This window comes from Coregonus lavaretus (assembly GCF_964263955.1).
Source record: "Coregonus lavaretus genome assembly, chromosome: 18".
Classification (NCBI taxonomy): Eukaryota; Metazoa; Chordata; class Actinopteri; order Salmoniformes; family Salmonidae; genus Coregonus; species Coregonus lavaretus.
Window position 1 is genome coordinate 15,472,458 of NC_140005.1, and position 27,662 is coordinate 15,500,119.

At 42.1% G+C, this 27,662-nt stretch overlaps 2 protein-coding genes across 3 annotated transcripts in view; one reads left to right on the plus strand and one right to left on the minus strand.

Annotated features, from left to right (window-relative positions):
• Positions 1-6,137: 6,137 nt before the first annotated feature.
• On the minus strand, positions 6,138-22,766 carry LOC311145773 (mitogen-activated protein kinase kinase kinase 7-like). 2 transcript variants are annotated; one of them, XM_084182083.1, is made up of 15 exons: positions 22,639-22,766; positions 22,390-22,486; positions 21,522-21,632; positions 21,208-21,273; positions 20,956-21,001; positions 20,452-20,590; positions 19,286-19,414; positions 18,995-19,119; positions 18,661-18,791; positions 18,370-18,457; positions 16,526-16,659; positions 16,295-16,451; positions 16,056-16,117; positions 15,692-15,807; positions 6,138-7,976 (listed from the first exon to the last, which is right to left on the minus strand). In XM_084182083.1, the coding sequence occupies exons 2-15, from the start codon at positions 22,453-22,455 to the stop codon at positions 7,808-7,810; spliced, it is 1,539 nt and encodes a 512-aa protein (XP_084038209.1). In that variant the 5' UTR covers positions 22,456-22,486; positions 22,639-22,766; the 3' UTR covers positions 6,138-7,807. The 2 variants fall into 2 exon arrangements, with proteins under 2 accessions (XP_084038209.1, XP_084038210.1); XM_084182084.1 differs by lacking the exon at positions 22,639-22,766 and having other exon boundaries at positions 22,390-22,535.
• Positions 22,767-22,997: 231 nt separating this feature from the next.
• LOC311145771 (rab3 GTPase-activating protein non-catalytic subunit-like) overlaps positions 22,998-27,662 on the plus strand; it is a 41,359-nt gene continuing 36,694 nt past the window's right edge. Inside the window, exons 1-4 of the mRNA XM_084182080.1 lie at positions 22,998-23,611; positions 26,630-26,712; positions 26,840-26,960; positions 27,158-27,239. Coding sequence (XP_084038206.1) covers positions 23,503-23,611; positions 26,630-26,712; positions 26,840-26,960; positions 27,158-27,239 — 395 coding nt within the window. The 5' untranslated portion in view covers positions 22,998-23,502. The remainder of the gene's footprint in view (positions 23,612-26,629; positions 26,713-26,839; positions 26,961-27,157; positions 27,240-27,662) is intronic.

Here is a 27,662-nt window from a genome sequence, read left to right on the forward strand (position 1 = left end):
CAACGGTGACAGACAAGCTTGTTATGTTTCTTGATGGAAACATGTAGGCTACATTCCTGCGTGGGCAGGTTGGTGGGTGGGGACCTGGGTTCAAACTCTGTCCAAATGTTTTGACTGCATGAGTGTATGGAAGCATTCATACATACACAGAACGTGAAATTGAACAACAATATCAAATTATTGCATCCAAGATTTTCATACTCCAGTTTTAACCTAATTAAGCTACTGAAATATGATGGTAACTATGGAAACACTTTCAAGTAAATTGGTTTTGCAAACATTATGAACACAATATAAATACTGCACAAAATAATGTTTTCATTTTTTTATATAACTTCATACTCAGAAACAAGTCAATGTAAGGGTCAAAGACAAAGCATATTCACCATGCAGGGCAAGTGACTGTATGAAGACCAGGTGGCAATCCTATCTCTCAGGTTAATGTCAGACAGCTCATCATCCTGTAGCCACAACATTGACCTTCCAGAGAACATAACATAACATTTTCAGGAAAGAAACAAAAAGTGAATGCTCCATGTGATGAAGATACTGTAGTAGGTTTCTTACTTTAACCATATTTTCACAGTAGCTAGGCAGCTTGTAACATGAATGCCAGGAAATACGGAGAGTGACATCATCAGTCTTCTTAGCCAACCCAAGCCAGTCATGTTAGTCACTAGTCAGTGATATAGCAGTCATTCTCACTGTGCTGTTTCAACTGGGAGACACAAAAACATACTTCAGAAACATAAAAATGGTTTCAGATTTTGTTCCATACCTTCCTCATATACAGTTGAAGTCGGAAGTTTACATACACCTTAGCCAAATACATTTAAACTCAGTTTTTCACAATTCCTGACATTTAATCCTAGTAAGAATTCCCTGTCTTAGGTCAGTTAGGATCACCACTTTATTTTAAGAATGTGAAATGTCAGAATAATAGTAGAGAGAAGGATTTATTTCAGCTTTTATTTCTTTCATCACATTCCCACTGGGTCAGAAGTTTACATACACTCAATTAGTATTTGGTAGCATTGCCTTTAAATTGTTTAACTTGGGTCACATGTTTCGGGTAGCCTTCCACAAGCTTCCCACAATAAGTTGGGTGAATTTTGGCCCATTCCTCCTGTCAGAGCGGATGTAACTGAGTCAGGTTTGTAGGCCTCCTTGCTCGCACACGCTTTTTCAGTTCTGCCCACAAATTTTCTATAGGATTGAGGTCAGGGCTTTGTGATGGCCACTCCAATACCTTGCCTTTGTTATCCTTAAGCCATTTTGCCACAACTTTGGAAGTATGCTTGGGGTCATTGTCCATTTGGAAGACCCATTTGCGACCAAGCTTTAACTTCCTGACTGATGTTGCTTCAATATATCCACATTTTCCTTCCTCACGATGCCATCTATTTTGTGAAGTGCACCAGTCCCTCCAAGCTGTTTAAAGGCACAGTCAACTTGCCTCCCGAGTGGCACAGTGGTCTAAGGCACTGCATCGCAGTGCTAGCTATGCCACTAGAGATCCTGGTTCGAATCCAGGCTCTGTCGTAGCCGGCCGCGACCGGGAGACCCATGGGGCGGCGCACAATTGGCCCAGCGTCGTCCAGGATAGGGGAGGGAATGGCCGGCAGGGATGTAGCTCAGTTGGTAAATAAATAATAATAATATGCCATTTAGCAGACGCTTTTATCCAAAGCGACTTACAGTCATGTGTGCATACATTTTTTTTTGTGTATGGGTGATCAGAGCACGGCGTTTGCAACGCCAGGGTTGTGGGTTCGTTTCCCACGGGGGGCCAGTATGAAAAAAAAAATACAAAAATAATGTATGCACTCACTAACTGTAAGTCGCTCTGGATAAGAGCGTCTGCTAAATGACTTAAAATGTAAAAAATGTAAAAATGTGTATGTAAACGTCTGACCCACTGGAATTGTGATATAGTGAATTATAAGTGAAATAATCTGTCTGTAAAAATGACTTGTGTCATGCACAAAGTAGATGTCCTAACCGACTTGCCAAAACGATAGTTTGTTAACAAGACATTTGTGGAGTGGTTGAAAAACGAGTTTTAATGACGCCAACCTAAGTGTATGTAAACTTCCGACTTCAACTGTACTTAATTTACACTGAACAAAAATATAAACACAACATGTAAAGTGTTGGTCCCATGTTTCATGAGCTGAAATAAAAGATCACAGAATATTTTCCAGACTCACAAAAAGCTTATTTCTCTGAAATTGTTTGCACAAATTTGTTTACATCCCTGTTAGTGAGCATTTCTCCTTTGACAAGATAATCCATCCACCTGACAGGTGTGGCATATCAAGAAGCTGGTTAAGCAGCATGATCATTACACAGGTGCAATGTGTGCTGGGGACAATAAAAGGCTACTCTAAAATGTGCAGTTTTGTCACACAACACAATGCCACTGATGTCTCATGTTTTGAGGGAGCGTGCAATTGGCATGCTGACTGCAGGAATGTCCACGAGAGCTGTTGCCAGAGAATTGAATGTTCATTTCTCTACCATAAGCCGCCTCCAATGTCATTTTAGAGAATTTGGAAGTATGTCCAACCGGCCTCACAACCGCAGACCATGTGTAACCATGCCAGCCCAGGCCCTGCACATCCGACTTCTTCACCTGCGGGATCGTCTGAGACCAGCCACCAAGACAGCTGATGAAACTGTGGGTTTGCACAACCGAATAATTAATGCACACTGTCAGAAACCAGGGAAGCTCATCTCCATGCTCATCGTCCTCACCAGGGTCTTGACCTGACTGCGGTTCGGCGTCGTAACTGACTTCAGTGGGCAAATGCTCACCTTCGATGGCCACTGGCACGCTGGAGAAGTGTGCTCTTCATGGATGAATCCCGGTTTCAACTGTACTGTACCGGGCAGTTGGCCGACAGCGTGTATGGCGTTGTGTGGGCGAGCGGTTTGCTCATGTCAACGTTGTGGCGGTGCTGTTATGGTATGGGCAGGCATAAGCTATGGACAACGAACACAATTGCATTTTATCGATTGGCAATTTGAATGCACAGAGATACCGTGACGAGATCCTGAGGCCCATTGTCGTGCCATTCATCCACAGCTATCACCTCATGTTTCAGCATGATAATGCACGGCCCCATGTCGCAAGGATCTGTACACAATTCCTGGAAGCTGAAAATGTCCCAGTTCTTCCATGGCTTGCATACTCACCAGACATGTCACCCATTTAGTATGTTTGGGATGCTCTGGATCGACGTGTATGACAGCGTGTTCCAGTTCCTGACAATATCCAGCAACTTCGCACAGCCATTGAAGAGGAGTGGGACAACATTCCACAGGCCACAATCAACAGCCTGATCAACTCTATGCGAAGGAGATGTGTCGTGCTGCATGAGGCAAATGGTGGTCACACCAGATACTGGTTTTCTGATCCACGCCCCTACCGTTTTTTAAAGGTATCTGTGACCAACAGATGCATATCTATATTCCCAGTCATGTGAAATCCATTGATTAGGGCTTAATGAATTTATTTCAATTGACTGATTTCCTTATATGAACGGTAACTCAGTAAAATCTTTGAAATTGTTGCGTTTATATTTTTGTTCAGTGTCTCTTTAAAGGAGTTCATAACTTTACTCAGTAGTTTTGATAAGCACACATGTGAACAGCAGCTACAAAAATGATTTGGTATGCATCAAGCACATGACCGAGCACAAAATCGAAATAAAGGAGATTAAAAAACAGTGCTCAAAGGGTGTCATCAAGTGGTTTAAAAAAAGGGAGAACAAGTCAATTGAAATAAAGAACATTTGTGCAGATATTATTCTACAGAATATACCAAAACCACTGAAATCGTAGATATTAGGAAATGTTTTATGCACCTAAGTATACAGGCATTTCAGATCCACTGAGTGACACACAAAGTGCAAATTAAATCAAAAAGATATGCTAGGGCAACATTATATTCATGATATAATGGGGCGGCAGGTAGCTTAGTGGTTAAGAGCATTGTGCCAGTAACCGAAAAGTTGCTGGTTCTAATCCCCGAGCCGACTAGGCGAAAAAGCTGTCGATGTGCCCTTAAGCAAGGCACTTAACCCGAATTGCTCCTGTAAGTTGCTCTGGATAAGAGCGTCTGCTAAATGACTAAAATCTAATGATGTCCTTACTACAAATAATGTAAAAACAGCCTTTTCTTGTGTGCATTACCTTTTAGTTGAGTACTTTTGAAATTCTTAGATATACAGTTTACAAATGTATTGGGACAGTGACAGCTTTAATCTGAGGGTAATTTCATCCATATAGGGTGAACCGTTTAGAAATTACAGCACTTTTTGTACATAGTCCCCCCATTTACAGTTCTATTGGGCACAAAATAATCTGAAACACAACCAAAACAAACACCAAATGTAATCAACAAGTTTGTAGAGTCACAAGCTTGATGTAAACATTGCGTGCTACGAATATGGGGACCAAATACTAAATGTTTGACTACCTTAATACACATACAACTGAATTTGTCCCAATACTTTTGGTCCCCTAAAATGGGGGGGAGGGGGGGGAGGACTATGTACAAAAAGTGCCGTAATTTCTAAACGGTTCACCTGAAATATATATACAGTGGGGAGAACAAGTATTTGATACACTGCCGATTTTGCAGGTTTTCCTATTTACAAAGCATGTAGAGGTCTGTAAAACAAAAATCCAGAAAATCACATTGTATGATTTTTAAGTAATTAATTTGCATTTTATTGCATGACATAAGTATTTGATACATCAGAAAAGCAGAACTTAATATTTGGTACAGAAACCTTTGTTTGCAATTACAGAGATCATACGTTTCCTGTAGGTCTTGACCAGGTTTGCATACACTGCAGCAGGGATTTTGGCCCACTCCTCCATACAGACCTTCTCCAAATCCTTCAGGTTTCGGGGCTGTCGCTGGGCAATACGGACTTTCAGCTCCCTCCAAAGATTTTCTATTGGGTTCAGGTCTGGAGACTGGCTAGGCCACTCCAGGACCTTGAGATGCTTCTTACGGAGCCACTCCTTAGTTGCCCTGGCTGTGTGTTTCGGGTCGTTTTCATGCTGGAAGACCCAGCCACGACCCATCTTCAATGCTCTTACTGAGGGAAGGAGGTTGTTGGCCAAAATCTCGCGATACATGGCCCCATCCATCCTCCCCTCAATACGGTGCAGTCGTCCTGTCCCCTTTGCAGAAAAGCATCCCCAAAGAATGATGTTTCACGGTTGGGATGATGTTCTTGGGGTTGTACTCATCCTTCTTCTTCCTCCAAACACGGCGAGTGGAGTTTATACCAAAAAGCTCTATTTTTGTCTCATCAGACCACATGACCTTCTCCCATTCCTCCTCTGGATCATCCAGATGGTCATTGGCAAACTTAAGACGGGCCAGGACATGCGCTGGCTTGAGCAGGGGGACCTTGCGTGCGCTGCAGGATTTTAATCCATGACGGCGTAGTGTGTTACTATTGGTTTTCTTTGAGACTGTGGTCCCAGCTCTCTTCAGGTCATTGACCAGGTCCTGCCGTGTAGTTCTGGGCTGATCCCTCACCTTCCTCATGATCATTGATGCCCCACGAGGTGAGATCTTGCATGGAGCCCCAGACCGAGGGTGATTGACCGTCATCTTGAACTTCTTCCATTTTCTAATAATTGCGCCAACAGTTGTTGCCTTCTCACCAAGCTGCTTGCCTATTGTCCTGTAGCCCATCCCAGCCTTGTGCAGGTCTACAATTGTATCCCTGATGTCCTTACACAGCTCTCTGGTCTTGGCCATTGTGGAGAGGTTGGAGTCTGTTTGATTGAGTGTGTGGACAGGTAACGAGTTCAAACAGGTGCAGTTAATACAGGTAATGAGTGGAGAACAGGAGGGCTTCTTAAAGAAAAACTAACAGGTCTGTGAGAGCCGGAATTCTTACTGGTTGGTAGGTGATCAAATACTTATGTCATGCAATAAAATACAAATTAATTACTTAAAAATCATACAATGTGATCTTCTGGATTTTTGTTTTAGATTCCGTCTCTCACAGTTGAAGTGTACCTATGATAAGAATTACAGACCTCTACATGCTTTGTAAGTAGGAAACCCTGCAAAATCGGCAGTGTATCAAATACTTGTTCTCCCCACTGTATATATATATATATATTTTTTAAACTCAAATTAAAGCTGACTGTTTGCACGTTAACCTCATAGTCATTGTATCATTTCAAATCCAAAGTGCTGGAGTACAGAGCCAAAACAACAACAAATGTGTCAATGTCCCAATACCTTTGGAGCTCACTGTACATTCAAAAGTGCATTGACAACAGAGTACCTTTCTGGTTTTGCAAGTCAAAACGCTATTTTAAAAAATACAGTACAGAGAGTGAGATATAGCCTAAGGCAACTTGTGAACATACGCACACAGAGGGCAAATAAAGCAAACAAAAGTGTATAACACATTGGTGGAAGTGCTAGAACAAGACCAAACTCTTAGTCCACAACCAGCATACACACATTTAACACTATAGGGGTGAATACGAAAGTGAAATAATTGACTAAATTAACAAAATATAAACACTAATACTGAGTGGTTGTGGCATTCTAAATTTAGAGAATGTCTCAATGAGAAAAAAATATCTAAAACCTCCAAGGCAGAAAGATTGAGAAAGATCTCAAAACTAATGTAAAACTTTGCTGATTCACTGAACATGGTAAGGTATAGGCTCTATAAAATTCATAAAAACAAAGATCCATTTAAAATATTGTCATTACTTCTCAATGAGCCAGTGCATATGTAAAAGGGAATAAAGATATAAGAATGCTATAGAAATTTAAAAAGATGCAAATATATATGAAATGAGAGCCTTTTGTGCACATCTTAGTCATCTATATGTCATCTCCATACAAAGCTAGCTGTCACAGAGAGGTACGAGCCAGAGAGGGACAACAAGATGAGCCACTTCTTTCACTACTAGCACCTCTACAACAGCCCTGGGGAGGGGACAGTCATCTGCCACAAGACAGGAAACACCTCAAGTCGTCTAAGGTGTTACTGCAAGTCATCCACCTTAACAACACCAACAACGCTCTACAAAAGCCTTTCTGATACTTCCTTGATGTCACACTAAGGGCAGAAATTAAACTTAGGCACAGATCTAGGATCAGCTTGTCCTCCTCAAATCCTAACTTTAAACATTGGGGAGGGGAATACAAAACTGACCCAAGATCAATCTCATTTTAGTTTGGATATCAACAACTACAGTAGGAGAAGATGTTACAGGGCCTCCAGGCTTCCCTTGTTCAACGAGTCCACTGTTCCTCTGGCAGAATAGAATGACATCTTTGCGAGACATGAAATGAACTGAGCTGTTGTTGAGATGTCTTGCACAACATTGTTGTACTGAACGCAGCTCTGGTTTGAGACACTTTGAGTGTCTTAACTGTACAGCGCATTGGGGAGCAAGGACCTGAGGGGAGACCTGCTGTGTGCGGTCTGCTGCTGACTGTGGATCAGTTGAGGATCTACAAAACATTCATAATAGCATGGCTTTTCTCTTTGGCCAATGATCCAAGAACAGTTTAAGAGCAACAGGGAAGTTTTCAATCTCTTTAGCTGCTCATCCTAAAACAGTTTGATGAGCAATTTGAAGCATTCATCACAAATATGCCAGGTATATTTGGCTGCAGCCGATCCCAAAACAGCTGAGGGTCGACAGAAGAGACATCACAAAATGGCCACTTGACAGACAGTGTCTTCAGCTGCTGCTGATCTGAGGACAGTTCTAGGGCAACAGCCACACATCAGGAGGCATTCTAACTCTTCTGTTGCTGACTCTGGATCCGCTCCAGCTTGTTCTTACAAATGTGGAAGTAGGTGGAGAGACTCTTGTTCTCGTCAAACAGTTTGGTGTGCTCCTGAATCAGACGGGACGTGTTCTGCTGCTCCTTCTCATCCTGGTGCAGGTCAGAGATCAGCTCCTTCCTACACATCACCACCACAAAGGCAGAGAGAACATGTTTAGCGTTTAGGTAGCCTACATTCACTGTAACCGTACAACAAATTACTACATACAGTAAAATACTGTTTTGGAAACAAAGTTATTCAATTAAATTCTAATGAATTGACTCATGTTAAGAGTAAATGGTATCACAACAGATACAACAAGTAAACCAGTAAGTCATTAGTCACACTAGAGTACAGTGCAATCTGAGGTACAGTGTGTGCACATTGGATGAACATCTTCAGTGAAAGCATAGGGAATGTTGGGTAAATATTTATTTATTTGAAATTTTGCAGGATGAAATCTCTTGAGATGCACCATCTCATTTTCAAGAGTACCCCCCCCCCCCAAATAAAAAATAAAAAGTAGTTACAAGAATAATATGCAATTACTGTTTAATAATAATAACAGTGAAATAATAATAATAAAAAACGAAAACTTACACCATAAAGAACCACTAATCCCCAAAGCCAACACCTCCTTTGGCCGCCATTCCTTCCAGTTCTCTGCTGCCAATGACTGGAACGAATTGCAAAAATCTCTGAAGCTGGAGACTCTTATCTCCCTCACTAACTTTAAGCATCAGTTGTCAGAGCACCTTACCGATCACTGTACCTGTACACAGCCCATCTGAAATTAGCCCACCCAACTACCTCATCCCCATATTGTTATTTATTTTATTTTGCTCATTTGCACCCCAGTATCTCTATTTGCACATCATCTCTTGCACATCTATCATTCCAGTGTTAATACTAATTGTAATTATTTTGCACTATAGCCTATTTATTGCCTTACCTCCATAACTTGCTACATTTGCACACACTGTATATATATTTTCTGTTGTATTTTTGACTTTATGTTTTGTTTTACCCCATATGTAACTCTGTGTTGTTGTTTTTAATCGCACTGCTTTGCTTTATTGTTATTTATTTTGCTAATTTGCACCCCAGTATCTCTATTTGCACATCATCTCTTATCATTCCAATGTTAATACTAATTGTAATTATTTTGCACTATAGCCTATTTATTGCCTTACCTCCATAACTTGCTACATTTGCACACACTGTATACAGTGGGGAATAAATGTATTTAGTCAGCCACCAATTGTGCAAGTTCTCCCACTTAAAAAGATGAGAGAGGCCTGTAATTTTCATCATAGGTACATGTCAACTATGACAGACAAAATGAGAAAAAGAAGTCCAGAAAATCACATTGTAGGATTTTTAATGAATTTATTTGCAAATTATGGTGGAAAATAAGTATTTGGTCAATAACAAAAAAGTTTCTCAATACTTTGTTATATACCCTTTGTTGGCAATGACACAGGTCAAACGTTTTCTGTAAGTCTTCACAAGGTTTTCACACACTGTTGCTGATATTTTGGCCCATTCCTCCATGCAGATCTCCTCTAGAGCAGTGATGTTTTGGGGCTGTCGCTGGACAACACGGACTTTCAACTCCCTCCAAAGATTTTCTATGGGGTTGAGATCTGGAGACTGGCTAGGCCACTCCAGGACCTTGAAATGCTTCTTACGAAGCCACTCCTTCGTTGCCTGGGCGGTGTGTTTGGGATCATTGTCATGCTGAAAGACCCAGCCACGTTTCATCTTCAATGCCCTTGCTGATGGAAGGAGGTTTTCACTCAAAATCTCACGATACATGGCCCCATTCATTCTTTCCTTTACACGGATCAGTCGTCCTGGTCCCTTTGCATAAAAACAGCCCCAAAGCATGATGTTTCCACCCCCATGCTTCACAGTAGGTATGGTGTTCTTTGGATGCAACTCAGCATTCTTTGTCCTCCAAACACGACGAGTTGAGTTTTTACCAAAAAGTTCTATTTTGGTTTCATCTGACCATATGACATTCTCCCAATCCTCTTCTGGATCATCCAAATGCACTCTAGCAAACTTCAGACGGGCCTGGACATGTACTGGCTTAAGCAGGGGGACACGTCTGGCACTGCAGGATTTGAGTCCCTGGCGGCGTAGTGTGTTACTGATGGTAGGCTTTGTTACTTTGGTCCCAGCTCTCTGCAGGTCATTCACTAGGTCCCCCCGTGTGGTTCTGGGATTTTTGCTCACCGTTCTTGTGATCATTTTGACCCCACGGGGTGAGATCTTGCGTGGAGCCCCAGATCGAGGGAGATTATCAGTGGTCTTGTATGTCTTCCATTTCCTAATAATTGCTCCCACAGTTGATTTCTTCAAACCAAGCTGCTTACCTATTGCAGATTCAGTCTTCCCAGCCTGGTGCAGGTCTACAATTTTGTTTCTGGTGTCCTTTGACAGCTCTTTGGTCTTGGCCATAGTGGAGTTTGGAGTGTGACTGTTTGAGGTTGTGGACAGGTGTCTTTTATACTGATAACAAGTTCAAACAGGTGCCATTAATACAGGTAACGAGTGGAGGACAGAGGAGCCTCTTAAAGAAGAAGTTACAGGTCTGTGAGAGCCAGAAATCTTGCTTGTTTGTAGGTGACCAAATACTTATTTTCCACCATAGTTTGCAAATAAATTCATTAAAAATCCTACAACGTCTGACCTCTGTGATTGCCAACAAGGGTTTTGCCACCAAGTACTAAGTCATGTTTTGCAGAGGGGTCAAATACTTATTTCCCTCATTAAAATGCAAATCAATTTATAACATTTTTGACATGCGTTTTACTATATTATTTTGTTGTTATTCTGTCTCTCACTGTTCAAATAAACCTACCATTAAAATTATAGACTGATCATGTCTTTGTCAGTGGGCAAACGTACAAAATCAGCAGGGGATCAAATACTTTTTTCCTTCACTGTAAGTATTTTACACCCCTTTGCTATGACACTCCAAATTGAGCTCCGGTGCAAACAATTTCTAGAGTGTTCAAAGTTTCCAAGAGCACAGTGGTCTCCATCATTGGAACTACCCAGACTCTGCCTAGAGCTGGCCGTCCTACCAAACTGAGAAACCGGGCAAGAAGGACCTTGGTCAGGAAGGTAACCAAGAACCCAATGACCACTCTGACAAAACTACAGAGTTCCTTGGCTGAGATGGGACATACTTACATAGGTAGACACAATGTAAGTAACCTAATTTATGTCGCTCTAACTGCCCTGAATGCCTCTGCTGATCCTACAGCTATTGTATGCAGCAATCATGTGTCTATGAACCACATTTATGCTGTTAGCACTGAGGCGGTGTGCCCAGGTAGGAAGTCCACTGTATGCAGTTCACCCTGCACTAACATAAATAACATGAGAATATCTACTTCTGCTAAGCTTCCCAGTAAAGCAATGAAAACAAGCCAGCATCCCTGAAAAGTGCTCAAAATAGCCCACGTTAACATATGTAGCTTAAGAAACAAGGTTCATTAAATTAATAACTTGCAGTCAACCTACCAGGGTAGTTACAAACAGCACAGGAATGAAATCATCAACATGTATCGATCACATCTTTACTAATGCTGCAGAAATGTGCTTGAAAGCAGTATCCAGATCCATTGGATATAGTGATCACAATATAGTAGCCATATCTAGGAAAACCAAAGTTCCAAAGGCTGGGGCTAATATAGTGTATAAGAGGTCATACAATAAGTTTTGTAGTGATTCCTATGTTGTTGATGTAAAGAATATTTGTTGGTTCGTGGTGTGTAATGAGGAGCAAACAGACGTTGCACTTGACACATTTATGAAATTGCTTATCCCAGTTACTAATAAGCATGCACCCATTAAGACAATGACTGTAAAAACGGTTAAATCCCCGTGGATTGATGAGGAATTGAAAAATGGTATGGTAGAGAGGGATGAGGCAAAAGGAATGGCAAATAAATCTGGCTGCACAACCGATTGGCAAACTTACTGCAAATTGAGAAATCATGTGACTAAATAAAGAATGAATAAAAAGAAGAAGAAACTACACTATGAAACAAAGATAAATGACATAAAGAATGACAGTAAAATGCTTTGGAGCACCTTCAATGAAATATTGGGAAAAAAGGCAAACTCAGCTCCATCATTTATTGAATCAGATGGCTCATTCATTACTGATATTGCCAACTACTTTAATGATTTTTTCATTGGCAAGATTAGCAAACATAGGCATAACATGCCAGCAACAAACACTGACACTACACATCCAAGTATATCTGACCAAATTATGAAAGACAAGAATTGTCATTTGTGTGGAAGAGGTGAAATAATGATTGTTGTCTATCAACAATGACAAGCCACCGGGGTCTGACAATTTGGATAGAAAATTACTGAGGAAAATAGCGGACGATATTGCAACTCCTATTTGCCATATCTTCAATTTAAGCCTACTAGAAAGTGTGTGCCCTCAGGCCTGGAGGGAAGCAAAAGTCATTCTGCTACCTAAGAATAGTAAAGCCCCCTTTACTGGCTCAAATAGCCGACCAATCAGCCTGTTACCAACCCTTTGTAGTTTTGGAAGAAATTGTGTTTAACCAGATACAATGCTATTTTACAGTAAACAAATTGACTTTCAGCACGCTTATAGGGAAGGACATTCAACAAGCACAGTACTTACACAAATGACTGATGATTGGCTGAGAGAAATTGATGATAAAAAGATTGTGGGGGCTGTTTTGTTAGACTTCAGTGCTGCTTTTGACATTATCGATTATAGTCTGCTGCTGGAAAAACATGTGTTATGGCTTTACACCCCCTGTTATACTGTGGATAAAGAGTTACCTGTCTAACAGAACACAGAGGGTGTTATTTAATGGAAGCCTCTCAAACATAATCCAGGTAGAATCAGGAATTCTCCAGGGCAGCTACCCCTTACTTTTTTCAATTATAACTAAGTAAAGAGTGTCTATGTATGCGGATGTCTCAACACTATACACGTCAGCTACTACAGTGACTGAAATTACTGCAACACTTAACAAAGAGCTGCAGTTAGTTTCAGAATGGGTGGCAAGGAATAAGTTAGTCCTAAATATTAAAAAAATTGAAAGCACTGTATTTGGGACAAATCATTCACTAAACCCTAAACCTCAACTAAATCTTGTAATAAAGAATGTGGAAATTGAGCAAGTTGAGGTGACTAAACTGCTTGGAGTAACCCTGGATTGTAAACTGTCATGGTCAAAACATATTGATACAACAGTAGCTAAGATGGGGAGAAGTCTGTCCATATTAAAGCGCTGCTCTTCCTTCTTAACAGTAGCTAAGATGGGGAGACGTTTGTCCATAATAAAGCGCTGCTCTACCTTCTTAACAGCACTATCAACAAGGAAGGTCCTACAGGCTCTAGTTTTGTCGCACCTGGACTACTGTTCAGTTGTGTGGTCAGGTGCCACAAAGAGGGACTTAGGAAAATTGCAATTGGCTCAGAACAGGGCAACACGGCTGGCCCTTGGATGTAAACAGAGAGCAAACATTAATAATATGCATGTCAATCTCTCCTGGCTCAAAGTAGGGGAGAGATTGACTTCATCACTACTTGTATTTGTAAGAGGTATTACATTTTACATTTTACATTTTAGTCATTTAGCAGACGCTCTTATCCAGAGCGACTTACAGTATTGACATGTTGAAAGCACCGAGCTGTCTGTTTAAATGACTAGCACACAGCTCAGACACCCATGCATACCCCACAAGACATGCCACCAGGTCTCTTCACAGTCCCCAAGTCCAGAACAGACTATGGGAGGCGCACAGTACTACATAGAGCCATGACTACATGGAACTCTATTCCACATCAGGTAACTGATGCAAGCAGCAGAATCAGATTTAAAAACAGAAACACCTTATGGAACATTGGGGACTGTGAAGCAACACAAACATAGGCACAGACACATGCTTCCACACTGTTACGGATACAGGTATCCTGTGTCTTTTTGTGTTTTTCCTCTCCTTCTGCCCTAAACACAGGTGTCCTGTATGTTCCTGATTGGTGGTCGTTGGGGTGTCTGCTGATTGCTGAGGTGGACCAATCAGTGGACATTCCTCTGCATTGCACCACCTGTTTCTGGTTTTTCAATCACACATCCCATTGTTTAAAAGCCAGTCAGTTGTGTTTGTAGTGAGAGACTATTTCCGTATGTGAGTATGGATACTGTGGTGTCCGGTGTACTCACTCATTTGCTGGTTACTCTGTTTGGTAACTTTGTTGTGTGTTTCTGGGAAAAGGGGAATTTAAGCAAGTTGCCCTTGAGCGTACATTACCCGTAGGAAGAAAACTGTCTAAAAACACTAGTTAGACCTGAGCGGACCACCCACTGTAATTTTTGTATGATTAGCAGTAGCTTAGCGGTTCTTGAGGCAGGCAAGATCAGTTTAGGGGTGTTTTACACTATTGTTTCATTTCTTGGGTCCTGCTCAGCCCTTTTTCCCAAACCTTTACCGTGTGTTCAAAAATAAACATTTTATGTTTGACGGTAGTTTATGGTTGTCGTGTAGTTTTTGTTCTCACTGTTCCATGTCACGATTCTAATTTGCATGAATTATGTTACGGGTCTCTTGTCCATCCACCCTAGACGTTTAAAGCCACGGGGTTCGTAACACACACACGATAACATACGCACTATACACACACGTACACATGGATTTTGTGTTGTAGATTTGTGGTAGTGGAGTATGGGCCTGAGGGCACACACTTAGTGTGTTGTGAATTCTGTAATGAATGTATTGTAATGTTATTAAAATTGTATAACTGCCTTAATTTTCCCGGACCCCAGGAACAGTAGCTGATGCCTTGGCAGCAGCTAATGGGGATCCATAATAAATACAAATACAAATGGGAGAACATGCCAGAAAGACAACAGTCTTTACAGCACCAATCTGGGGTTTATGGGAGAGTGGCCAGATGGAAAAAGCCACATGACAGCACACCTGGAGTTAGCAAAAAGGCACGTGAAAGACTCTGAGATCATAAGGCAAAAGATTGTGTGGTCTGATGAGACAAATGTTACTCTTTGGCCTGAATGCAAAGCACTATGTCTGGAGAAAACCAGGCAAAGCTCTTCACCCGTATAACACCATCCCTACAGTGAAGCATGGTGGTGGCAACATCATGCTATGGGCATGCTTTTCAGTGGCAGGAAATGGGAGACTGGTAAGGATAGAGGGAACAATGAATGGAGCCAAATACAGGCAAATACTTGATGAGAACCTGCTTCAAAGTGCAAACAACTTTAGACTGGGATGAAGATTTTCATTCCAACAGGACAATGACCCTAAGCATACAGCCACAGCAATGCTGGAATGGCTTCAGAACAAGAATGTGAAAGTCCTTGAGTGGCCCAGCCAAAGCCCAGACGTGAATCCCATAGAAAATCAGTGGAAAGACTTGAAGATTGTTGTTCACTGCCGCTCCCTATATAACTTAACAGATCTTGAGAAAATCCCCAAAGAGAAAATCCCCAAATTCAGATGTGCAAAGCTGATTCAGACATACCCAAGACGACTCAAAGCTGTAAATTGCCTCTAAAGGTGCTTCTACAAAGCATTAACTCAGGGGTGTGAATACTTATGTAAATTACATTTCTGTATTTTACTTTCACTAAATTTGCAAAAATGTCTAAAAACATGTTTTTTTTAGTCAGTGATTATGGGGTAGTGTGTGTAGATGGGTGAGAGAAAAATATCAATGTATTCAAATTTGAACTCAGGCTTTAACACAACAAAATGAATAAGTGAAGGGGTATGACTACTTTCTGAAGGCACTGTACATATGGTAATATGTGACATACTTTCTTTGGGTGAGCAGGGCGATTTCAGTCTGCACTTTAAGGTACTCCTGGGCCATTCTGCAGTGCTGCTCAAACACAGCCATGGACTCTTTGGAGTTAGAGAACGGGGCCAGGGGCTAAACACAACCCAGAAACACACATCACCATCATGCACTTACAATTTGTCACATCGTTCTTATGTAATGTACAGTACTTAACTTTTTTAACATATTTCAAGTAGAGGACACATGAAATCCAAAAAAGGTAGTAAGTAGGCTTTTAGATAGTATGTCAAACGTGGCTGATTGGTTATCAGTATCAATAGTATTTAGTATCAGTCAGCATTGAGGATGAATGGAGAAAGAACTCCCCATTCCTACAGTACCTGCAGCTGGTGATCCAGTGTCAGATAAGCCATGGGGATGGAGCTGTCCAAGCCATTCATATCTGAGGACATAGAAAACGTACTGGTAAGCATAAAATGTATACTGTATGTTGTACGGTACTGCCCCCTGGTGAACACTGCAGTGACATATTGTGTCAGACATAAAGTAGTTTCCGGTCATATAACATCTTTGGTAAGCTGGCTCTATTGTGACAACCAATACTAAATAGGGCCCATACCTGTGGGACTGATAGGCACCCTCAGCTCTAGCCCCGATTGGTCAGCACATTGCCCTTTGAACTCAGTGGGGGCAGGACTCTGGGTACGCTCACGCTCAGGCAGGCTTTCCACACTAGCCCTTCTGGACAAGGGCAGGCTGGGGCGTAATGTACCCCCCTGAAAAGGAACATGAACAGCATGAACATTGGTATGGATGGGATAACTTATTACTCCAACTATAACTGCATTACCTTTGATGGTTTGAACTGAAGTGGAAATCTAGCTTCAGTGATTTTCAGGGTGTCATCTCTCCCTTGACAGTTTGTTCCGTGTTCCATGTTGCTTTCAGTTCTGTAGCTGTTGATAGTGTTGTCTGCATAGGAACCTACAGAAGAGAGGATGTTTTTACAGAAACTTCTGCAATAACAGAATCTTCTGAACTTCATTAATATGCATTTTCGAAATAAATTACAACATAGCATAATTTTAATAGAATGTAAAGTGTTACTTGTCACCAACTGTTTATATAGTGAGGGAAAAAAGTATTTGATCCCCTGCTGATTATGTACGTTTGCCCACTGACAAAGAAATGATCAGTCTATAATTTTAATGGTAGGTTTATTTGAACAGTGAGAGACAGAATAACAACAAAATAATCCAGAAAAACGCATGTCAAAAATGTTATAAATTGATTTGCATTTTAATTAGGGAAATAAGTATTTGACCCCCTCTCAATCAGAAAGATTTCTGGCTCCCAGGTGTCTTTTATACATGTAACGAGCTGAGATTAGGAGCACACTCTTAAAAGGAGTGCTCCTAATCTCAGCTTGTTACCTGTATAAAAGACACCTGTCCACAGAAGCAATCAATCAATCAGATTCCAAACTCTCCACCATGGCCAAGACCAAAGAGCTCTCCAAGGATGTCAGGGACAAGATTGTAGACCTACACAAGGCTGGAATGGGCTACAAGACCATCGCCAAGCAGCTTGGTGAGAAGGTGACAACAGTTGGTGCGATTATTCGCAAATGGAAGAAACCCAAAAGAACTGTCAATCTCCCTCGGCCTGGGGCTCCATGCAAGATCTCACCTCGTGGAGTTGCAATGATCATGAGAATGGTGAGGAATCAGCCCAGAACTACACGGGAGGATCTTGTCAATGATCTCAAGGCAGCTGGGACCATAGTCACCAAGAAAACAATTGGTAACACACTACGCCGTGAAGGACTGAAATCCTGAAGCGCCCGCAAGGTCCCCCTGCTCAAGAAAGCACAAAGCAAATCGAGCTCTTTGGCATCAACTCAACTCGCCGTGTTTGGAGGAGGAGGAATGCTGCCTATGACCCCAAGAACACCATCCCCACCGTCAAACATGGAGGTGGAAACATTATGCTTTGGGGGTGTTTTTCTGCTATGGGGACAGGACAACTTCACCGCATCAAAGGGACGATGGACGGGGCCATGTCCTGTCAAATCTTGGGTGAGAACCTCCTTCCCTCAGCCAGGGCATTGAAAATGGGTCGTGGATGGGTATTCCAGCATGACAATGACCCAAAACACACGGCCAAGGCAACAAAGGAGTGGCTCAAGAAGAAGCACATTAAGGTCCTGGAGTGGCCTAGCCAGTCTCCAGACCTTAATCCCATAGAAAATCTGTGGAGGGAGCTGAAGGTTCGAGTTGCCAAACGTCAGCCTCGAAACCTTAATAACTTGGAGAAGATCTGCAAAGAGGAGTGGGACAAAATCCCTCCTGAGATGTGTGCAAACCTGGTGGCCAACTACAAGAAACCTCTGACCTCTGTGATTGCCAACAAGGGTTTTGCCACCAAGTACTAAGTCATGTTTTGCAGAGGGGTCAAATACTTATTTTTATTAAAATGCAAATCAATTTCTAACATTTTTGACAAGCGTTTTTCTGGATTTTTGTTGTTGTTATTCTGTCTCTCACTGTTCAAATCAACCTACCATTAAAATTATAGACTGATCATGTCTTTGTCAGTGGGCAAACGTACAAAATCAGCAGGGGATCAAATACTTTTTCCCCTCACTGTATAATCCATCAACCTTCATAGGGTACCTAAATCTATTGGACTGACCTGTGCTTGTGGCTGAGGAGGAGCCACTCCTACTGTTGCCTGGACACTGGTGAGGGTACTGGAGAGGCTCATCAGACTCTGGGAAGTACTGCAGACACATGGAGGAAGAGTACACAATGCTAACAGTAATCGCATATCTAAAATCAAACGCTCATAAACTGTGGAACACAGACACCACTTGATAATAACTAAGAAATAAGTTGTTCAATTGCAGGTTATTATGGGTTATTATTAGTGCTGTGAGTGTGAAGTTCTGATCACATGGGGCTGTGGGGTTTTCCAGTACTGTACCTTCATGAGGCTTGCCATGGTGTGCTTGACCTCCTCCATGGAGGGCCTCTGGGCAGGGTCTTTGTCCCAGCAGTGTGTCATCAGATTCTCTATGGGCTCCGGGAGGTCCTTTATCAGGGGGGGCCGAGTCCCTGAGAACCCATACAAGAGACTGGCATGTCAGTGGGGGAATGTCAATAGCCTAGTGGCTTCCTCTATTCATCTTCTCTCCTTCATCTAACAACTAGGTGAGGTTTTCTTTCAAACCTATATTTCACTTCATTTTGCTGTTTCGGTTTTATTCCTCTGTGTGAATGTAACTACACTAAGCGTCTATGGCTCGGTAACCTCTCACCTCTGTGCACGGCCCACATGATGCAGAAGGCCGATCCTCCAATCTCGTCAAAGGGTTTTCTACGAGTGATCACCTCCCACAGGATGATGCCCCAGCTGAACACATCACACTTCTCACTGTAGTTACTGCCTGGACAACAGAGTCACAGAGAGAGATACAGGTGAGTGAAGGAATAAAGGTTAGAGTGAGACCCTAGAATGTTCGATTGGCGAGACAGAGAGACTAGGTGCTTGGTTCATTTTGGTCTTCTGCTTTTGAATGAAAGGAGGAAAACCCCTTGCTAAAGGTTACTTGCCTTCAAACACTTCTGGTGCCATCCACGCTGCACTTCCTTTGTTGTTGGTCATGTGTGTCTGGATGTCACAGGCTGTCCCAAAGTCACAGATCTTCAACACTGTGCCACCCTGTACAAGCAGCAGACTGAAACACATTGCTATGGTTTAGGTTCACAGAGTACAACCTCATTAACCTCTAAAAGTCTAAGCTGTTGGGGGGAATTGTTTTAAGATGGTGGTCATAACATGGATCATTAAGCTATTTGATTTTGAATTTTAGGACCCCTTTAGGTATCAAAAATAAAATAGTGAATTTGGCCTTTACTACTATAGCCCATAGAAACGCATTGAAAAAGACAGTCAAAAAATAAATCATAAGGAAATATTTGTGTTTTTTTGGACACATATTTAACCCTGTATTTTTGTTGGTACAAAACTTCCTCCATACTTCCATTTGTTTGTATGGGTTACCTTCAGACAAGTCCCATGACACTTGTGGGGATCAAAGAGAAAAACGTGAGTCTCCCCTTTCCATAGTGGGGTCATACTAGTTTGTAGCTCAAATGGTTGGGACGCTACAGACAGAAGTTGGCAAATCAGTGTTACCAAATTCAGACGAGTCTCATAACACTTGTGGGGCCATAGAGCAAAATGGAGAACACCATCGTGTCCATCAGTCTCCCCTTTCCATAGATTGGTCATAATCGTTTGACGCTACAGACGTTTTTGTGAGAATACCGATTTTCGGGATGTCTCATGGTCTGAAAAACACAGCTGTAGTTCGGCCACCTTCCACCCCAGATGTGGAAGGCCGACATTGGCGGATGCAGTGGATTGAGACGCAGCCCATGCAAAAAAAACGGATCTCTCTATCTTAAACTGACAGATTTTAATGGGGATTTTTTTCTTATGTTACTTAGATGTGTCAGTAGACTCTTAAGGATTAATTGTTTTCTATTTTGATATATAAGTACTGTAAACAGCTTGCAAAATTCTGGTAACTTTCCCACAATTCCCTGGTTTTCCAGAAATCCTGGTTGGAGGACTCCCGAATTTCCTGCTTATCCCCTCATAATTCCAGGAATCTTTTTTCTGGAAAACTGAGGAAATTTGGGAAAGTTACCGGAATTTTGCAACCCTGAAACAGGCAGTTAAGTAACTGCACACAGAAAAGGGCCATACTTGGGTGGTTTGAGGTCTCTGTGAATGAGGGCCTTGGGTTTCATGGCGTGGAGATAGGATACCCCCTGAGCACACTGCAGACACCAGCTCATAGTGTGGGATGCACTGTACTGGGGCAGGGGCTCAGCTCCATGCAGCACTGGGAATGGCCAGACACAACACAGGCGAGAGCGAGAGAGAGAGAGAGAGAGAGAGGGGGAGAAAGTCGGGTGGGGCGCACAGAACAGACAGAGATAAAATATTAACATGGTAACTGGCACAGACCCTCATAGATCATGACTGAACAATGACATACAGTAAGGATCACTTGCACAAGACAACACACTCAACTACACAGAAATATAGTGGGAGATTGATACACTGATAATTGCACTCCGACTAAGATGAGGGCTTCAAGCTATGGTTGGCAAATAGAATTATGAACAATATACTTATTGAAATAGCTAAGAAATTACATTAAAGAAAATACTGAGTTGAAATGAAGCTGAAAAAGTAATTTCTTACCATTGTATAAGGAGCCACCCTCAGCATATTCCATAACAAGACACACCTGTGTGAGAACGTTACAATCATTGTGATAAAAAGGGAAAAACACTTAGTGTATGAGATTGCAAATGTGGTGTCAATATAGAGGAAAAACTGTAGTCCTAATAAATAATACTAACTAATAAATGAATAATGACACATGGGCCTAAAGTATATAATTGAACACCAGGAAAATCATACTAAGAAGACAACTCTCCTGAATGTACTTACTGGATTATCACATGAGCCATAGAGCTTCACAATATTTGGGTGATTTACTCTAGAAAGCTGGCGGAGCTGGATGAGGAAGAGACATGGATAAGTGAAACGGATCTCACCATCTTAACATATATGTATTGTTTTGTTTACATTGTAATTGGATATCATTTGACTGCTGCTACCTAATATCAAAAAGGTCCATAAATGTTAGTGGGAATGTTAATATTGGGATAACAAAACTTATTTCAACAATAGACTAGACCAAAAAAACAGGGTTAGATGAAAAACGATGCATTACAGCAGGTAAGGAGAGGATGTTCCTGTACCTCTACTACAAAAGCTTTCCTCTCAGATTCGCTCTCTATGGTCTTGATGGCGACATCTTTGCCTTTCCATTTGGCCTTAAATACAACTCCAAATGTTCCTCTGCCAACAACCTGGAGATACACAAAGAAACAAATGTCACATGTATAAAACACTGCTTTTCTGGTCTAGTAACATGCTTTCAAGGAAAATGTTGTGTTTTCACAATAATGTATATAAACCTTGGATTGCTGATGCTATGTATTGGCCAATGAGAGGCTTTGAAGCCACCAGAAGACGCAGTCCTCCATAGGAATGAACGGAATTCTACAGTATTTCAATTAAATGTTTCAAGGACAAAAACACATGATTTAAAGTATTTTTTTTAAAAATTGTTTTATATTATTATGTTTAGCTCAAATAATATAATTTCAAAGTATGCATTAAGGTGTCTGTAACAGAATAAACGTGGCAAAAAAATAAATAATTGACATTCATAAATGCATTTCTATAACTTCCAAAATATTTTTTACAATGGTGGGGGAGTGCCAAGATGGAGGCGCGGTGGTATATATAAATCATTGTGTTTTCATTTCTGTCCCTTCTGTGAGTCCTGGACAGACAGGTCCCCCTCTAGGTTATAATCGGACATGTTTCTGAGTGGTGATCTGTCTCGTTATTTTCTGTATAATCTACAAATCATTAGATACTGCTGGTGTTTTGAAAGAGGTAGCCTATCTTGGCTTCATAGTTGAAACTGGCACAGAAGTGACATGGATGATCAAAACACTAAACTTCTATTCTATTCAACAAGGTTCCTGCAATTTCCCCCACAAAAGGCTAATTGTTTGGTACTATAGGCAGTATTGGTAGCTATCATACGACATTTACCTCTTCAACTTCTATGTCCTCATATTCTATCTCTTCGAAGGGATATCCAGGAGGTGTCTCAAGCATCTCGAAGGCGGTAAGGATTCCGCAGAGCAAACTAGAAAACAACAACAGAGTGTATTAGCATACTGTGTGCCGTTAAACTGGCCAGTCAGTCACTTAGACGCACGATTTATTTTCATTTTGGAGCACTCGATATTTCATGCAACAACCCCTCCATAATAGTTTCCATTTGCTGTTGAAACATACATCAGGAAGTATGAAGCTGTCTGCTCCAGCGAGCCGCTGTTTCGAACACTCAGGAGGAAGAGTTACATTGTATCAAAAGCGATAAACTAGGATCAGCTGTTTATCATCATTATGTATGAATAGTTTTGTTACATCCAACGTGGAAAATCAAATGGCGTGAATAGCAAATTAGTACGAGTTTGATAATGTCAGAGTGAAAACAAATGCCGTTTATTCCATGGTTTGGGCAGTGAAATGTTCGCAGCCTTGGGGTGCATTCAAGAACAGTACACGGTTACGTGTTATTCAACAGCCGGTGCGGTCCTCTCAAGATGCATCCCAGGCTTAACCCCCGTGTGAAAGACAGCACCTAATAGATATCACAGATTATTATTTGACTGGCACCATCGATCGATTCGAGCCTGAAGTGTAGGCGTTTTTGTTGTGTTGGCTCGTCAACCTTTGCGGATTTTGAACAAAGCTCAATTATATTTGTTGAACCTGCCTTCCTGAGCGATAGAGGGCGACATACACGAGAGCGTAAACGTGCGTCGATATTGTATTTTATGGTTAGCGATGTCTCATCACCATACAGTCAGTCATTGGTCATCATCAAAACACTTAAAGTAAAGGGTCGAAACGGTGCAAATATTAACGAAAACCACTGACAGCAACAGCCTGTAATTAAAAAAAAAAAAACAACATTCCTGGAAACGATACATAGTTAAACGCAAAGGATCCCTGAGGACTCTTGTCTTCTTGATTAGCGCTAACTTCATCATACTGCAACGTTGTTGTTTCCCCGTTGGACTGCAGCTGCTAGCTAACGTTAGCCTAGCTGGCTAATTATCTGTATCCCCTCTGCCTGGTCGGGACGGGATCGAAATGTCCTGCTGCCTGCTCGAGTTCTGCCGGGTCCAAGAACTCAAAGCAGTCCGGGTGTTCTTGTTCCAGAACCAGCAAAACAACCCTTCCTCAGAGGACAAGAAAGCAGGTAACTAGCTAACGCTCAGCTCTGGGCGAGATAAGTGGCTGTTTATGACCAACTTGTTTGATTGCTTTCGCAAAAAGAGACGAGGATTGCAAACAGCAATGTTCGAGTAGCTATGATAATTTGCCTAATACTTGTATAGTCGTATAAAATGTGTGTGTGTCGGAAATAGAGACCGAATAATGGTTCACAAATTGCACAACAACTAGATAGTGTTGTTGACAGTCCAGTGGAAATTAGACTGTAATTTGTTCTATGGGCGACGTCACTTGTCATCTCACGCTTGCAGAATCTGACAGCTCTCGAAGTCGCACTTTTTGTTCCAGTGCTCTAAATGCTAGAAACACCAGGGGGTGTAAAGAATGCACTTATACCTACATGTCTCTTTAAATATTTGACCTGTCACATCATGAATGATACAATTAGAGATTATAGCAGTTGATATGCTAAAGGTGTAGTGAAGGTAAGAGCTGGAGAGCTACAGTACCAGCGGGAGGCAGACGAGGATGGAAAGAGAGGGAGGGAGGGGGATTTGCCCTTTGTCATATGAGTCTTCCTACAGGAGGGCATCTGAACAGATTACTGCATGATGCTGGACAAAGGAAGACACACACATAAGAATACGTACTTACATAAACCTACTCAAAGCCCTGAGCCATTGTACATGCATGTTACAGTCAGACTATGGCAACAGGAGTCCCACTGACAATGCGAGTTCTGTCAATCTCTCTCCTCCTCCCACTCACTGATATTTATAGCATCTCCAACTTCATTCCTTTTCTCTCTTTGGGTCGGGGGAGGTCTCTTGTCCTTGATGCTCATCTTTCTCTCTGCCTTCTTTGTTAGTTTGGCCCTGCCAGTCCCAAAGATGTGTGTATCATGCATCACCTGATTTGAATAAATGTTCAGCTTTATAGACTAACTATAATATAATATGCCATTTAGCAGACACTTTTATCCAAAGCGACTTAGTCATGTGTGCCACATTTTACGTATGGGTTGTCCCGGGAATCAAACCCACTACCAGTGGCGGCTCCTGAAAAAATTCTCAGGGGGGGCAATTTTTCTGATGATTTAGGTGACCTACACACATTTTCAAAAAGATATGTCCAGCAACAACATGAAGACAGGGGCAGCATATAAGTCAATGCCAGAAGCATTTATTGACTGATCTCAAAAGTGTTGGCTTACAAAAGCAAAATAAGTTATCACAGTAAAAATAATCAAGGGTGTTCTTTCACATTCCTCAACACTGCATAAACAATATGCATTTCCATAAACAAATGAAATATCAGCTGAAAATACAGCATCTTGGTATTTGTTCAGATTGCAGGATCAACAAGAGCTTTTACCACATTTTTTGCCTCATGGTTGAATTGGAAATATGTGCACCTGAGCATAATTCACAACAAGCAAGCAGGAGCTTTTGATAGAGGCTACTGAAAACATTGATGCAAGTTATTGGTAATAAGAAATTTTAATAGACTTCCATATTCTGCCCTCTTGTATATATTTGTGAAAATGAACAGTGATAGACATTTTGCCTGAAAACAGAATTTGAAAATAATTTCTAGAAAAGGTAAACACAGCTATCTGTATGGCTTTGTAAAAATGAACAACCATATTCTGGCCAATTGTATAGATTTGTAAATATGAACAACCATATTCTGGCCAATTGTATAGATTTGTAAAAATGAACATGAACAGATTTTTTTTTTTTTTTTACTTTAAAAAAAATGAAAAATAACTATTTTAAACAACATCAACTGTGAACTGATTTGGGCATGTGTGTGTTAAAGAGACAGACAGGGAGGGACAAAGAGAGAGAGAGGCTACATTACTTGTACTGAAACTGTTCTCTTCTCTCTTTCAATGCAGCAAAGCGGTCAATGACTTTCTCATTGAAATCAGGCATGCTGAGGACTAGTTCCCTCTCCATGGAAAGCATGGCCAGTGCATTCAGACGTTCCTGGCCCATTGAATTTCGCAGGAATGTCTTAACTCGTGTCAAAGTTGAGAAACATCTCTCAGCTTCAGCTGTTGTCATTGGAGTAGTTATGAGGATGTTCAACAGAGTCACAGTCTCAGAGAACGTCTCCTGGAGGTTGTAGCTCATGAGAACCTGGTACAGTGCCAGTGCACCACAGTTTGACTTTCTCGTCGTCGGCAAAAATACCGTTCAGTCTCTCCAAAAGCACACTGGCGATTGAGACTGAGGTTGATTCCGAGATGGGAAGGAACTCAAAAAAGCGCTCCTGCACTTTGTGGTTGCTATCTATGTACCTCAGCACAAGCACCAGCTGTGTCTGTGTAGAAACGTCCGTGGTCTCGTCAGCTTGGATAGCTACGAAGTTCGCCGACTTCACCTCCTCCACAATATGTTCCCTCATGACCGCTAGCATACACTCCAGTAGCTCGTTTTGAATGGTCTTTGATGTGAACTTCTTTCAAAGAGACAATCGAGTTGCACTGAACGTTAGCCATCTTGATAGTAGTACGTGAATTGATTGACGCTGCTACCCGCTCTTTTCTTAGTTACGTTCATGGTTATGTTACGTATGACGAAAGCGCGTAAGTGCAAGCCCTCAGAAACCCATAGAGATTGTATTGAAAGCTCTGATATTTTAAAAGAATTTTTTTTACATGAGAGTCTATGAGAGACTTCTGGGGCGATTTTCAACCTGACTGAAATCGCCCCAAAAGGGGGGGGGGGGCATTTGAAGCACGACTTTAGCCTGATTGGACATTTAGTGGCAGATCAGACGTCTAGATTAGAACACTGATAACTACTGTTGCCGTGATATAATTGATTAGAAAAAAATCCCTTCCTTTTCCCGTTTGGGAGTGCGTCGTCCCCATATCGCCCTAATGAACACACCGCCCCTGCCCACTACCCTGGCGTTACATACACCATGCTCTACCAACTGAGTTACAAAGGACCACATACATTTTTAACTGACAATTGACTCTGGATTGCACCTCCTAATAATTGTGATTGCTCTCTCTCTCTCTCACGCTCAGAGAATGAGCTGGCCTGGGATGACTCAGACTGGGGGTCATGGGATAACACTGAGGCCAAAGAAGATGGCAGTGGCACCACCACGGTCAGTTTGTCTGTCTCTTACACTATTTATTTTCTTTAACATCTAAAGATTAGCCTAAATCAGACAGCACCCTTCCATAGCCCTCTGTGATCTATAAGGTTTGGTCCTGTTGTGTTGTGTTCCTCAGGGGGTGGAGGAGGACAGTGCTGCAGTGAGCGCCCCCTGGCTGCAGGACTGTGTGGTGTCTCTGTCTCCCTGCTCAGACCTGATGGTCGTTGCCAAAGACCACAAGGCTGTGTTTCTTTCAGGTATGTGTCCCAAAACACAGACACGCACGTTAATGTACACACACACACACACACACAAACAAACGCTCTCTACTCTACCCTTATTAAAGCTAGATGAGACAAAGTCAATGTCCTCAAATGCATAAACATCTCCCCAATGACACATACACACTGCTGTTGGTGGGGTGTGTGTTGACATTGTCTCCCCTTTCCTGCAGCGAAGTGGCGGACAGATGACGGAGGCCGAGAGGAGATGACCCTGGCTGTGTCCTGGAGTGGAACTCTCAGCACAGAGGAGGGGTGAGAGAATGGGGGGAGGAGGGGGGAGAGAACAGGGGAGGATGGGGGAGAGAACAGAGGAGGAGGAGAGGGGGGAGAGAACAGAGGAGGAAGAGGAGGGGGAGAGAACAGAGGAGGAGGAGGAGGAGGTGAGAAAACAGAGGAGGAGGGGGGAAAGAACAGAGGAGGAGGGGGGAAAGAACAGAGGAGGAGGGGGGAAAGAACAGAGGAGGAGGGGGGGGGAAGAACAGAGGAGGAGGGGGGGAGAGAACAGAGGAGGAGGGGGGGAGAGAACAGAGGAGGAGGGGGGGAGAGAACAGAGGAGGGGGGGAGAGAGGAGGAGGGGGGGAGGAGGAGGGGGGGAGAGAACAGAGGAGGAGGGGGGAGAGAACAGAGGAAGGGGGGGAGAGAGGAGGAGGGGGGGAGGAGGAGGGGGGAGAGAAC